Source organism: Ictalurus furcatus, chromosome 1, assembly GCF_023375685.1.
Source record: "Ictalurus furcatus strain D&B chromosome 1, Billie_1.0, whole genome shotgun sequence".
Taxonomy (NCBI): domain Eukaryota; kingdom Metazoa; phylum Chordata; class Actinopteri; order Siluriformes; family Ictaluridae; genus Ictalurus; species Ictalurus furcatus.
The window spans coordinates 4,688,779-4,704,910 of record NC_071255.1 but is presented as its reverse complement, the minus strand read 5'-3'; the positions used below and the strand labels follow the sequence as shown (position 1 = coordinate 4,704,910).

The 16,132-nt window shown below is 37.9% G+C and overlaps 1 protein-coding gene across 1 annotated transcript in view; it reads right to left on the bottom strand.

Moving 5' to 3' along the window:
• dnah5 (dynein, axonemal, heavy chain 5) overlaps nucleotides 1-15,733 on the bottom strand; it is a 109,248-nt gene extending 93,515 nt beyond the window's left edge. The window contains exons 1-4 of the mRNA XM_053621281.1: nucleotides 15,478-15,733; nucleotides 1,019-1,153; nucleotides 827-911; nucleotides 414-553 (exon numbers count right to left, since the gene is read on the bottom strand). Coding sequence (XP_053477256.1) covers nucleotides 414-553; nucleotides 827-911; nucleotides 1,019-1,153; nucleotides 15,478-15,567 — 450 coding nt within the window. The 5' untranslated portion in view covers nucleotides 15,568-15,733. The remainder of the gene's footprint in view (nucleotides 1-413; nucleotides 554-826; nucleotides 912-1,018; nucleotides 1,154-15,477) is intronic.
• Between the last annotated feature and the right edge of the window lie 399 nt (nucleotides 15,734-16,132).

Sequence of the window (16,132 nt, the reverse complement as noted above, 5' to 3'; positions counted from 1 at the left end):
GAATCTTTAATTCAAAATCAAATCAGTCCAGTTTTACTCAAAATGCAATGGAAAATTTCTATCCTTTCCTTTTTTGAGTTGCATGAACTCGTTTATTTGTATTTATTACAACATTTTTTAGATTTTACTATACAAAAAACAAAACAAAACAAAGCATCACAAGCAAAACTCGATGATGAGCATGGAGTCTAGAATATATGCCCAAAGACCTCAAATGGTGGATTAAACAGTGATTTGAGTTGCCATGTCTGATTCGAGTCGCGCCGATGTCTTACAGAACTATGTTAATCAAGGAAAACATCTCAAATGATCACATTTTGAAGCTGAAGTAAGTAAGAACTATAAATAAACTGAATTTGGGCTTCCGAAAGGGAAAACAAAATGAATAATAGTGTTGGATTGTTCATACGTACCCTGTGGATGTTCTCGGCAGTGACGGCCTTGGAGGTACTCGCCCGGGTGAAGAAAACACACACACCGGTCAGAGCGACGTCAGTGCCCTCTGTCACAAACACTTTCGCTTTCTTGCTGCGGATCGCAGGGGAAGCAACAGCTACTGGACGTGAAAAGACAGATAAAGCTAATCAAGTGTTCCTGTAAGTTTATATACGTTCTAATACTTTTAGTCCGCGATTAATTAAGTATTTTAAACCCGGCAATAAAATACATTGCATATGAACACATGATTGAGCACAAGCTGAAATTAAAATGATCATTCCAAGCCATCCAAGCCAGTTGTCAGAAAAGGACGCCTAAGTTTGGAATACGTATATCCAAATAATTAACCATATTATTAGGGTAATCACACTTTACATCATGCACTAACCTGATTCCGTGGACTCTGTGTCTTGATAATAAAACATAAGGTGTGGAAGACCATCAGCAGCAAAGAACTGCTCCATCCGGTCAATCTGAAAAGGAATTGAAACAGGTTTAGAGTTTTAGTCATTGTAGGCATCATGGACCGGACAGACCTGAAAGCAACTCGGTGACACACAGGGAGTCATTATTATCGCACCTGAGCACCTTCCAAAATGGCGTCCTCCACCTCCGCCTTCTCCAGGCCGGTGCAGGAAGCCACGATGCTCAGTGCGTAGTCGTGTCTGCCATCCAGTCGCGCTCGTTTCGCCTCACGCTCTTCCTTCAACTTTTGCTGAGAGACAGAATTGAAAAAGTAATAAGAACACAAAATCTAGATGGCTTGCCAACGTCTCCAAAGGAAGGTTTCGGGTGATCCGAAACGCGGTTGCCGTGGACACGAGTTTGAATTATGTGACTGAGATCATGCTAATTAGTCTGGATTTACAGTCTTGTTTTTTGGGTTTTTTTGCAACTGAAGGCTGCTTGTTTTAACATTCTTAATCAAATGTTTTATTCTTAATAAAAATGTATTTATTTGAGGATAATGAGGATTTGGTGCGCAATTCTAACATCTAATTTTGAAAGGAACATGAAAGGTCACAATAAAAGTAGAAGTTAATCTCAGTGGGATCATTTTAATAAATATTACTAAAGTAGCATGCAGTGCCTTGCGTAACGCTGGGTGAAGTTAGTGTAAATAGCAACCTCTAACAAGGCCAGCTATTTGTCGTTATTCTAACACTCGGGCTGCCTCGTCCACAGCCACAAAGCATCTCATTAGCAACTTGTGTGTCAGTTTCTAGCTTTTCAGAGCAGGATGTAGTCGCTCGAAAAACATCCACATTAAAACTCATTCAAAGTTATTAGAAAGTTCGGTCTGAAGCCATTAGTGGTGAGGAAACGGCGTCTGTGCTTGATGGTTTGTCAGTCAAATGGCGTCTTTCTGTAAAACTAGGCTGTTCTTGAGCACTTTTATTGAAGAACGCTAAAAGTCTAGTTTGCGAGACTAAGTGCAAAAAAGTCTAAGTGCAATTTAACAGCAAATGTGTGACAATACATTAATAAATAAATAAAGATAAAATGCAACAAGCTAGCTAAAAAATGCTGACGCTCATTCTCCACTCAGAAAGGTTTGATCAATCACAAATACAAATAAACAACAAAATTTCTCGTCGGAACTGTTCAGTTAGCAGTGTTTCAAGTTTGAACACAGCAAAGACAGGCTACATACTTTAATTGCTGTAATCTGACTGTTCGAAATCAGAGACGACTGAAGCTGAACTTTAGGCTGGACTGTTTTCGAGTCACTCATCGTTCACGGGTTTGGACAAAAAAAAACGCCAGGTGAAAAAAAAAAAATATCAAACTCTCAGACATCCGATTAGTTTCATCCAATACAGGTTCCTTTCATCCAATACAGGTTCCTCCGAGTCACGCTGCGGACACGTTCTGAAACTCTGCTCGACTGAGCAACCACGAGTGTTTTAGCTTCCAGCGCCTGTTTTCTGCTCCAACTTCAACAAGCTCATTGACCGGTTGCTTGGGATTCTTCTGCAAGTGGATTTTAGGACGTCGTAAAGACAGACAGACACAATAGGACAAAGACCGAAAACTGGCCGACCAGACTCATTGGGGCCTCTCGTTAAAAGACGGAGACTGTAAAAGTTTCTTGCCTGGGCTGCTAGGAAACACTGTTTAAATTTTTTTTTTTTTAAAACAGCAAGCCAATAAATCTACCTGTATATTGTACGCTAGATGTGGATCTGCATTTTCTGAAGTAATAGAAACACCATCATGCTGGATGCCCGTAAAAATGTCTACTGTACGCTGAATGCTGAGCAACTCGAATTTAAAGTCAATATTTATTGTACCAATCATGTCTTTTTTTTCTTGTTAAATGCTTTATTAATATATATATATATATATTTTTTACAAATGTTGTGTTAAAAAACCTTTTGCAGGTTATAACATTTAACATCTTTACTCTTTTGTTAGTGACATCTCGATAAAACTCAATATTTTGATGTAAATAATGTACAGAGGTCACATTTTTCAGTATGACAGTATGATATTTTGGCCTTTATACCACAGCACTGTTGAATGCTCAATTCTGACTGGTCGAAAGGTGTTGGCAGTGCTTTGTAAAGGGTGTAATTTTAACACTTTCCTGGATAATTTTTTTAAAAAAAAACATATGCAGATTCTTTAGATGTTTTATATTATTTAAAATTGCTCATCATATAAATGGCTTTTTCTAAATATCACTTATATTAAAAATATTATATTAAAGACATTAGACTACATATTGGAAGTTCATGAGTTCAAATCCCAGCACCACCACCACCACCCTGTCTCTGGTTGGCCCTTGAGCAAGGCCCTTAACTCTCAAGTGCTCTATTGCATAAATGAGGTAAATGCAATTTGTAAGTCTGGATAAAAGCATCTGCCATATGCCATAAATCACAATAGAGATTTGGAGATTATTTACATCTTATATTTAAAAAAAAAAATTAAAAAACAACTTAAATTGACTGTCCATAAGTGGGGATACTTGTTTTCCAAGGCTTTGCTGTTTCTAAGTAACTTTTTTTTTGTTGCATTATTAGACTCACGACAGACAGGGAATTACTTTTTATAGCTGTTTTAACGTAAGGAACTAACTTAAATGTAACAATGAGCCTCAATTATCAAGCTTTATATGGACAGAGTTTTTCGTAAATGAATTCAGGGGGGGAAAACGTTCGTAGCGTACTCGTGCTCCTGTATAAATATATGCATAAAAAGACTAACTAATGTAAACCTTGCTTGATCGACTTCAAATCATATAACTTGCGTGGATTGCTGCACTTTTATATTTGGAATATACCGGTGAGGTTAAATTGCTTATTTTTATTACGTTTATTGGAAAATAATCAACTTTGGGGTTGAAACAATAATTTGCCTCCAAATATATGCCCCTCAAATGGTTTATTTCTTACATATTGTCCATGTCTAGTACATTGTCACCAATATATGTCATTGTATTCAACACATTCCTGCAACTTCCAAGACCTTCCAAAGCTGAGCCACTGCTGTGGTGATTCCAGCCACTCCTTCCTCCATTTTCTCCATTTACAGTCCACTCCTAGATCTTCAACAAGATGGTGTGAACTTCTAGCATAAATGAAAAGTTACTCAAAACTCTAGCCCATGTTCTCCGAGATTTCTGCTTTGTAGAGTTTCACATTTCATGCCACAGTCTACTAAATTGATGATGCGGTCTGCACTCGCATACAATGTCCTCAAGATTTACCTTCATTTTTAGTATTCCCATAGTTGATCAAAACATGGTTGGCTGACTTGAGCTGAGAGACACCTAGTCAAACAGCAAGATAGCAGAGTGAAGATTTATGGTCCAACTTGAGGTCATGCTCCAAGGGAACGGTAAGACAAGCCTGAGCAAGCGGAAGCAAGCCCAGTTACTGACCTGTGGAACTCCTCTTGTTCTTCAGTTAGAAAGAAACAATATCACACAGCAGTAACTGTTGCCTAGTAAACCTGCCCATGTCAAGGTGGCTTTCTCAAACCAAGAACGCAACACCCTGAAACTTGATGACCGCAAACAAACATACTGGTCCATGCCAACAGAGGATATGGCATTGCTGTACAGCGTGGTGTAATGGTTGAAAGTGGAAACAAACACATTCAACCCTATTCCTTCAACCATAATCATGCCCACCTGACCATCTAATCATTGCCTTAAGAAATTCTTGATTAACTAGAAGAAGAAGAAGAAGAAGAAGCCTTTAGTTGTCAAATATATATTACAGCACTGTAAAATTATTTTTCTTTACATATCCCAGCTTGTTAGGAAGTTAAGGTCAGAGCACAGGGTCAGCCATGACATGGCACCTCTGGAGCAGAGAGGATCAAGGGTCTTGCTCAAGGGCCCAACAGTGGCAGTTTGGTGGTGCTGGGGCTTGAACCCCCGACCTTCTGATCAGTAACCCAGAGGCTTAACCCATGAGGCACCACTACCATTAAAACAGGTGTGTTAGATTTTGGTTGGAGATGAAACCTGCAGGAAGGTAGCTCTCCAGGAACAAGGTTGGTGACCAGTGCTCTAAACCAATATTGCATAAATTTACACCAATTTCACATCAGGTTTTTTTTTTTTTTCAACTGTTTGACCATGCGACAAATAGCCAAGAAAACCAGAAACACAGGCAATATCAACCAATTACTATTTGACAAATACTATAATTGCAAAAGACATAGAGATCTACTCCAAGCCAATATTAACTAAAACCAATGAAAGCGAAAAAGTCCAACACACATGGACACACCATATCTGGACACACCAAGAAAGACGAATCCTTTCATCATGCAAGTATGAAGGCTTCCTGTGGTGAACACAAGCTCAATCGAAGTCTGGAATGTCACCATGAAAAGTGTGTAACGCATATCTTGGTCTTACCTTCAGTACCCTGGACACACTTTGCTTCCAAAGCTGCTTCCTAAACACATGAGACATCATGGATCCTGACGCCAGTGTCTCAGGTTTAGGAAACAGCACTGTACTAGATAGATATTTGATGTCAGTACTGGAGCAGGAAATGCTCACACCTTGAACGAAAACTCTACCTGTACTTCTGGCATTTAAATACCTTTACAGACCACACACACACACCTGGATCTAGTAAAACATAAATTGTGTATGTGAAACATTATTGCTGCAAACACCTTTGAAGGTGATGTTACACAGTGTTGGTGAAGTGTCTAATTCTCATTTTGGACAAAAGCCAGTGGCAATAGTTTAGGCTGCGGGTGTATTGATCACAAATTCAGGTGTTTGGAAATACTGTATGACCATCTACAGTAGCTACGTGAAGTAACTTAACTTCTAATGTAAGAAAGTAGTATACACAGTTACCACTTAACTTAAGCACATACAGTATACAGTATGTACATATTCACTTGAATGGAAGATGATGCTGGGAAACTACAGGACATATTAACACAGTTTCATGACACTGTTTTATACAACAGCTGAATGTAAATACATATGTGTTTATAGCAATTGGTTAGCAGGAGCTAACAAGCTACCACAAACTAGATAAAGGAACCTGCTAATAATATTCAACTTCACAAGCTCATATGCTCAAGGCACTTAGTATTCTCCAAAGTTTAGTCAACATACCATGCACTATATGGCCAAAAGTTTGTAGACACCTGATTGCCACACCCATACGTGAGTCTTCCCAAAAATGTTGCCAGAAATTGTTTTTTTATGATTTCTTTCTATAGAAAGCACCCTTTATTTTAAATATATACAGTTAACTATAGAAATATTTTTGATTTACTTATCATGGAATAGCATTTTTGTGAGGCTAGAGACACACACTTTGCCCGGATGTTAAAAGCTGTATAACCCTGAGGCGCTGATGAGACCGAAGATAAACTTGAGACCTGTAGGTTCGGCTTACCTTATCCTGAAAGTCTGGTTCGTTGCTCAGCATCTCGGCCATGTTCCTAAATAAGCCTCTTCTTAATTAATACAGCAATTTCCGAGGTCGTTAGCCAAATGGTTAGATCCTTAAGCTGACCTTCATGTTTTATCGAGCATATTTGGTTCGCTCCTCGATGAGCTAGCTTAGTGTAGGGTGACCATCTGTTTCTGCTTGGAGATTAACAAAAGGTGGTTGTGTCCCCTTTCACATATCAAATGTAGGATATGTACCTGATTGGACTACTGCTGTTAACATGTCCCTTTTTTTAAAAAAAGGAATCAACATCTGTGTCACTCCATACAGTGCAGCGTTTCTCAATACACACTCCTTAAGTGTTATGGATGGACCTGTGAATGGCTTTGTGAATAGCAGTTTGTATGCTAATGAGCTGAAAGTAAGATACGTCTGATTCTAATACCAAGGGAAACAAAAACACAAAACTCTAAAATAATAATAATAATAATAATAATAATAATAATCAAACCACACAGATTTCTAGACTAACTGAATCAGGTATTAGCTGCTACGAGGCTGCTAACTATGATCCTGATGCCCTACCTTTGGATGGAGCCCTCATCAACTGGAGGCTACAGCCTGGAGATTGCTTAGGATGGTACCGTTTGGACTGCAATTACCACCTGCAGTTTTGCACTCAGGACTCTTGGTAAACAGTGGACTAGTTCAACAAAGAGACTTCATGTTGAAACCAAAATGAACTTTCTTTTACTTTCACACTATCCGTTGTTACCCAGATGAGGACGGGTTCCCTTCTGAGTCTGGTTCCTCTCAAGATTTCTTCCTCATATCATCTTAGGGAGTTTTTCCTCGCCACCGTCACTACCGGCTCGCTCAATAGGGATAAATTCACACACTTAAAATTTGTATCCCGTGTTTATATGTTTCTGTAAAGCTGCTTTGAGACACAATGTCTATTGTTAAAAAGTGCTACACAAATAAAATTGAATTGAATATCAAAGCTTGTACTGTACATATCACTATGTATTTGAAATAATTACATGCCTTTATATACTTTCTAAAAATAATTTAAATTTTGTTCCAGGATTTCCAATGTTGATAATCAGAAATAACAAAAATAACAGCGAATGCTTCATTTTTACATGGCTGCTAGCATGTTAGCGAAACTTATGCTACTGTAGCTCTCAGTTTTAACGCTTTCTCATTTTGGAAGCTGACCGAAATGGCGGAATGTTAGTATAATAATAGTAATCATTTGAGGCTCATGTAAGGCTACATGTGATGCTTTATGATTAGTTACAATATCTGATTTTAAAACAGAAGCTTCTAAATTTCCTGTAATAGCAGCTCTGACAGGCATTCCAGCTGCAATTCACAGGTGTATATCAATGTGCTCTTTCTAATTTCTAATTTCTAATTTTCCATTGTTTCTATAGTAATGGTTACATCACATGGACTTGATGATGACGGGTCAGCATAATTTTAGCCTAACAATAAACAGATTAAACATGTGTTGTTGATTAAGAAAGAAACATGTGTAATTGTTGATATGATGAAGTGTAAGGAAGGAGTCTCCAGTGTTAGTGCTTTTCTGCTGCAGGGAGCATCCACTTTCTGGTTTCTTGGTAATATGACACGCTATAGGGGTTTTTTTTGGTATGTTTTTTTTCTCTCTACAACTTAGTAAGACAAAAACAAAATGCAGTTTATAATGTTACACAGAAACGGTCTTGAAGACCTTACGGTCTGCAAGTGCATTAATATAAACCTGTGATTCACAGCTGTGGTATAAACACGTTTGTTTATTAATAATTCAGGACGCTGAATAACAACTTTGTTACTTCTTTATCTGATTAGACATAAACTCCCTCCATTTTCCCTCCATTCTAGTGTTAAATCATTCATTTTTAGTATGCACTAAAACTCTGGTTTTAGTGGCAAGACTTCGCTAGCAAACCTAAATATCGCATCATATATTGTATACCGTAAACAATTTTCAAGAATCGTGATTTGATATTTTAGCTAGGCCACGTCTAGTGTCAACACTTCCACTTTGGTCATTAACTTGTTATCACGTGTGAATTGGTCATCATTATAGATGTCCCGCGCTATCATTATTTCACAGCCTGAACAGGGCTTTATTCATGGAGGACATGACGTTTCAAAACACGGACTTGCAGATGTATGGGGGGGATAGGGGGGTGGGGTGCACATAAAATATTTTTTTATGCTAATCAGAAACAGAAATTGTAATAATGGTGGCTCCCAGGATACCACAAGACAACAAAGTTCACTCAAGCAAAAGACAACCTCTTATTACTGGCCCCTTCCTCAACTTTCCAATTAGGCCAATTAAAAAAGCCTCAAAGGCACATGTCCGGGAACGTAAACTGCGCCAAAAGAGTGTGTGAGCTGTTGCGGCTGGCGTTCAAAAAACCGACTGTGAAGCTTTGCTTTTAAAGGCATTTTGATGCTATCAATATTTCAAAGCATCATGGCTGATTTTGCTGCACTGAGCTGCCTTTTAGCAAGGGCTCCTGTAACCAGAGACCCATGATGAATTATGCAGAAGGACTGAAAACTGGTGACGAGACACACACACACACACACACACACACACACACACAACTCACAGTGTTTAAACTGTCACGTATAACTGTCATTACGGAGGATTTGGTCCCCACAAATAGAGAATATGCACACAGAGATGAAGCAAGCTAAAAGTTAAAATAATATGAACAAAAAGAGCAAAATGAGCAATGATTAACAATCAGTATAATGTGCATGGGACTTGAAGCCAAGTCTCGCACCATCACTCTTAAAATACTCTTATTTTGGGGCAATAAATCACACCGGCCAATATTTACAGCAAATTTGAGCTTACTTGTCTTGTGTTGGCCGTGAGTTATTAAACTTATTGTCCCAAACAAAGAGAATGCGTAGACACATTCACTGGCATGCAACAATTACACTATAATTTAATTAAAAATAGACTATCCATGTATCTATTTTGCTTCAAGATTGGTGTAATTAATCTTCGGTGTACTAAATACTCAACCCCCAAACTTGAATCCTGTGGCATTAAATAAATAAATAAATAGTCACCCAGTTGCAAGAAGTGGAAAAACCAACTGACCTGGCAACCCTCTCAAGAAGCACTTGTTAATGCTGTATGATAACCATATATATATATATATATATATATATATATATATATATATATATATATATATATATATATATATGTTTAAAAAAAAAAATGTATACTCTTCTAGTGTGGCTTCATCTGATCAACAAGTATACTCTGCAATGCTAGTATACAATGTCTTCCTCAAGTATTAACCCGCTTTGAACTTTTCCACATTTTGTAGTGGTACTGGATCTGGAACTGGAATGGATTTTGACCATTGATGCAATATGTCTAATATTTTATTGGCTGTTGCTTGCGTAAATATTCACCCAGCAGCTCAATACTTATGGAGTCCGTTGGTGGAGAGAAATTTTCCACAGAAGTTTTCCAACAGATTCGAAATTGGATAGAAGTCGACTGGGACAAACTAACAAATCCAGGTTTTTGATTTGAACCATGGCTAGTTGCTCACTCCATGCTGATGAAAAGTATCACCATAATATGATGCTACCACCATCATGCTTCACACTGGGAATGGTGTTTCTCATTACCCTGAGAAACACCATTCCCAGCAGTGTTGGGTTTCCATCAAACATAGTGCTTTGTGTCAAGGCTAAAAAGTTCCATTTTGGTCTCATCAGACCAGAGAACCTACCACATGAGGAGATGTGGTACCACCTTTACCACAAACCGTAACTTTTTTGTTGCAACTGGTCTTCATGATACAGTATGTTTAGGTACTATATACTATACTGCAGGTAGTATTTACATTGAGATAATGTGACATTAAATTAAATTGCAAATTTAAATCTACATTTATTACTTAGCATTTGTAATTCGGACATTTCTGCCAGTGCATGTCAAACGAGTGCTGTAATTACAGTTAGTGTACATTGTTCCCCAAGTATACATTAGTAAACTTGGATAAATTTGTAATATAATCAAATTGAGAATACGATTTACTTCCAACTTTACACATTTCCAAACCATGCTAAAAAGTTAACAGAAGATGACAAGAGTGTTGAAAAGAGTACTGGAACACAGCCGTGGCATAAATCAAAACTCTGCATAGACCCTTTCAGAGAGCATGTAGCGATGTACTCAACCTTGCCTGAAGTAAACGCTCACATAAAACACACAGATGCGAACTGTGCCGGTGTGCTGATTAGCACACAGCTGGCGACTGCTCGATGAAAGAATCAACAAGCACATTTCCATATGCACGTAACATCTGGACAAACAACATTCTGCCTCAATCCATCATCCTAAAGGGAAGAAAGAAGATACTTCATAAACACGTCCAAGAGTAAATAAAATGACAGATTGCGCTGATTAATTTCACTGAATACAGGTGTATTTCACTTCGAGGGTGCTCAGAAATGCTAGCATATCAAACATAAACTAGCACACTTCACCTCAGATGTACTCAGAAATGCTAGCATATCAAAACGAAACCAGTGGGCCTCTGTGTGAGGAAAACACTCTTAGCTAGCAGTCTAGAAATGAAAGCATCTTGTTTAACTTACTTAATCTGATTTTTGCTAAATAAAATAATAAAATCATAGTTTTAGGGAAATACAATTATGCTTTATTAAAGGTGTCAAAGCACCACATTTTGGTCTAAAAAGGTTTCGGCCACCATGCATAAATCCTGTTGATATCACATAGACAGGCTTGGGGAGTACCGGAATACGGGTAACTGCGTTACGTAAACAGGATACAAAAAAAACCTGCTAAACCAAAGTAATCAGATTACAGGTACATTTTGTAAAAAAATAATAATAACAATAAATATATATATAAAAAAAGGGAATACTATCAGGATTACAATTTTTTAACATTTAAAACCAAAGGAATTAATCTTTTCATCCTCTCTTCCCCGAAATATCCTCTTTTCGGACCTCAAAAAAAGCGTCCAGCTGGGATTTCTATATTTTAGAAAATGTCCAGGATTCGGCTTTAGTTTCATTATGATGTGTTTATGGTCTAATACTACATCATGTGTGCACATGGTTGCATTGCTGTAATCCCTCTCTGTAATTCCTGCATTCTCACACACCAATTGGTCAATTATAAAAGGCGTGCCACAACTATTGGCCAAATTCCTTCCTCTCAACCATTAGCCTATTCTCAGAGAACGCATGAAGGTGAAGCGATGTTGTGTACGGTGTCAACCAGTTGCTTGACAGTAGCTGCAAATGCCAGCTGTCCTGAGTCGAAACAATGCCCATGACCATATAAGGTCATTTTTAATTTTATGTTATCGCATTGCTTCTTATTACATGGCCGTGCAAATGTGTGAATGATGGCAGAAGGTACACTCGTGGCATCTGATATTTTATTTTATTTTTTTCCACAGACATTCAAAAGAATGTAGGAAAAAAAAATGTCAATTTTATTTAAAAGCAATTTGATATATTTTTATCTATATATTTGTGATGCTAACAGTGTGTCTTTAAAGTTGATAAAGTTGATACTATGCATTCATAGTAACACTGCTCTGAACGTGATTTCCCCACCAAAAAAAAGAAAAAAGAAAAAGGTGACCTCTTTTTGGAAAACCAGAATATGGTCACCCTATCTTTTGATAAAACACAATATAGACAGCTACTTGATTATAGTTCTCTCTCAACAGCCGTGACTCACGTGAGCAACAACCCGGTGCGTGCGCAAATAGATGTTGGTTAATTTTGGTAGAAATGAACACAAATTGTTTTTAGGATGTTAACGTTAATGTAATGCATCAAGGACAGTGATCTTCATTTCATTGTACTAAAACAAATCCAAACATGTTTTTAAGCTCTAAATTAAGCTCAAAATAAAAGTATTTTAGATCATATTGCTTTTCTCTCAACTTTATTTACATATGTGACCTTGAAGTAATCCAAAAGTAATCAGATTACATTACTTTCATATTGTGATACTTATGTTACTTATGTTATTGATGACATTTTTTTAATAAAGTAATTTGTAATGGTAACGAAATACATTTTTTAATTAGCCCCTCCCAACCCTGCATATAGGTACTTACATGTAAATTGTCTGGCATTTGCAAAAGCAAATAATGTTTGTGTAATGAAAACCTGTTGGGTTTTTTTTTTTAATGTGTGAGTAGCACCCCCTAGTGGCCTACAGCACCATGTTCATGAATCTGATCTTATTCGAAGAGATATTAATGGTGCTGAGTTCGTCCCAGGACTGGCAGACCCACTGTAGGCCTCTTTAACAAGGTTCTTAACCCCTTAACCTCTCATGAGCTGATGAGGTGGGTCCAGATTTACTTTCCTCACTGTGCCTGTAAACCTTTCCTATTCATTTCAGTGCAGCTACTGAAAAATTCATTATAATTACTGAATCACAGCTGATTCCATGACTGTGTTGCCATTTAGCCATAGTATCTCTTATAGTAATTCAAGCTGGATAGGAAGGGATTTATCCGTAAATCGTTTGTAGTAGCATTTACACAAAAAATTTGGTATTCATGAAAATCTTTTAAATTCGGAAAAACGTCCGTATCCTTCTCGTGCTCCTTGGTGTGTGTAAATTTACACGTAAGAAGGTATTCAAATCATATGCAGTAATTTGTATGGATTACTGCACTTTTGAATCTGGAATATACCGTCGAGTTTAAAAGGCTTATTTCCTGTTACTTTTACAGCATTTAGTAGACGCCCTTATCCAGAGCGACTTACAGAAGTACTTTGGAGTCTCCATCAAAAACACATCCTCATGCTAGTTCCTGAGGTCAGGGAAAAACCAGTCGTTTTATATTAATGCCATTCATTAAACAAATATAAAATAAAGAAAGCCAGCCAACACAAACCCAGAAATTACTGTAAGAAATAAAACAAAATATTCAATCATGACAAAAGATTTGGCGCCGTATGAACGGAGGATGGGTCGGTCTGTAGCCGTAAACAAATGCCTTAGCTGATGGAATATTTAGCATTCGAATGTTATAAGAAGTAGGATTATTAATATCATATATTATTAAATATTTTTTGCTGTGGAAGTGAGTCTAAACAGCTTCCATTTCTGCCTTTCAGACTTTACCCTGATTGTTCAATTCGTGCTCTAAGCTGGCTGTGCACTTGACCTTATATGGAATTTTGTGGGTGGTCCTACATGCAAATGAGCTGTGTCAGTGATGCACTTATTTACGCAAGCGAGTACAAAGAAATTTTTTTTTGTTTGCTTGTTTACTAAATGACTGATAAATGAGGCCCATTGACTGCATTTTGCCATTAAATGAGTAAGAATATAAATGATTTACTAAAAAAAAAACCCCATTATTAATAATTTACTTTCAGTCTGTAGTTTGGTTGATGGGGTTGTACTGTGTTTCCAGAGTCAGTCGATATCACGATATCACTGAAAATAGAAGAAGAAAATACGGCGACAATTTTCTTCTTCACAAGATCTTCAGGAAATCTGGATGTTAAGCGTAACAAATTGAGTATATGTGACTCAAATATACATTTTTAATGACCTACAGTATAATGAGAAAAGGATGATTCAAGCATGAGATTAAAACCGGTTCGGATATATATAAAAACGTCACAATAATAATACAGTTTTTGAAGTAGTATATTTGCATAATCATATTTCAAGTCAGTTATAAATGCTGTTGATTAATGATTAATATTTATGATATTTACCTGAAACTTGGTACCTACATACAGCTGGTTGTTTTTGAAGGACACTTTAAAATCTGTGATTAAAAACAGACATTTACACATGCGGTATTACAGAAACTCTTAGACGTCTAACAACCCCGGAGTCCGTCTCATCTCGACACCAAACAAAGTACTGCACATGCGGCGAGCACTGGGCATTCGTGTGGAAAATCACGCTGAATGTTCTAGTTAATGATTATATGTTACGTGATGCCGCTCGTCCAACAAATGCATGCTAATTGAATTGTTTTGTGGGGTACGTGAGCTGTTGATTTGGATTGGAGTCCAGAAAAAGAACTGCTGTACCAGTATGAGGGCTACGGGTGTGCACTGCACAGTAGTATACTGTACAGTGTTGTGAGCTTTCCATCTGTATGCTCGTATCGATGTTGCAGAGAAGAGCAGAGAGCATTTGTACTTTGCTGTACGTGTACGATTCTATAGTGAAACTGGTGTTAGATTTTGTTGACTGTACTGCAGAGAATAATGGAACCGGAAGGAAGTGAAATCCTTCACACCCTTGTGATGAGACAATGTGGGAGCTATAAAACAACGTGTGCTGCAGTATCTGACAATGATGCAAGTACGCATAGTCCCAATACTGACCCATACAACACCCAGCATCTCCTGACTTTCATGAACACCCTCTACAGAGATCTTATCCCTGACAATGATAGATATAGATATAGACAGACAGACAGACATAGATAGATAGATAGATAGATAGGCAAACAGACAGATAGACAGACAGGTGGAGAGACAGACAGACAGACAGATAGATAGATAGATAGATAGATAGATAGACAAACAGACAGGTGGAGAGACAGACAGACAGACAGACAGACAGATAGATAGATAGATAGATAGACAGGCAAACAGACAGACAGACAGGTAGACAGATAGAGAGAGAGAGAGAGATAGATAGATAGATAGATAGATAGATAGGCAAACAGACAGACAGACAGGTAGACAGGTAGACAGATAGATAGATAGATAGATAGAGATAGAGAGATAGATAGATAGATAGACAGACAGACAGACAGACAGACAGACAGATAGTCTTTCTACAGGAAGTCCCAGATATGTAGGACTATCTGGTTAATGGTTCTTGAAAGGTTCTCCTATTGTTCCTCCCATTAAAGGTTCTATGTAGAACCCTGTAACAGAGTGCTTCTCTATTAAAAACGGGTGTATAATTGGAACCTACATAGGAGGAAAAACCCCTAGAAGGCAGACAGACCCACTAAAACAGGCCCTAACTCTGATGTACCTTTTAGTGTCTTTCCACAGGAAAGGTTCCGGATGTACAAGACTCTCTGAAGTTAAAGATAAATAGAATATTCACCTGTATGTCCCGGATGCTTTCTCCGGTAGTCACGGGTTGAGTCGCTCGCCCTCTCAGGTTCGTCCTCAACGAGCGCACACCGGACGCCATCCTCCCACGCTGGACACTCGGAGAAACAAGTTTTAATTCCTAATTAAAATTCACCGAAAAGTTACTGAAACGCGCTCGCTGTTTTTATTTCACTCAAATTCCTTATTCGTAGAGTGCGGCGCGAGCACAGCTGCGCACCTTCTTTTTTTCCGCGCTCGAGCCGAAAATGTTGTTGGTGGTTGCCATGGATAAGCACGTGCCGGGTTTCTGAGAGAGAGAGAGAGAGAGAGAGAGAGGGAGAGAGAGAATGAATGAATAACTAAAGTAAGTAAATTAAACTCACTTTTTTATTTATTTATAACATATAATAAATAATTAAAGACTATAAGCGGGGAGACAAAGCGAAACTGGGGGGGATTCTGATGGAATTCAATATAAATCAATGATCTACTTTGTATATTGTATGTGTAGTGTGTGATTTTCAATCATAACCAGCAGGGGGCGACGTTTGATAACTTCATTCAAACTCCCCAAACTCGGTAAATGGAAATTGCATCAATAAACTGCCCAAGCCCCACCCCCACCCCCTCATTTACCTCGAGATTACTAGATATTGCAAAAGCAT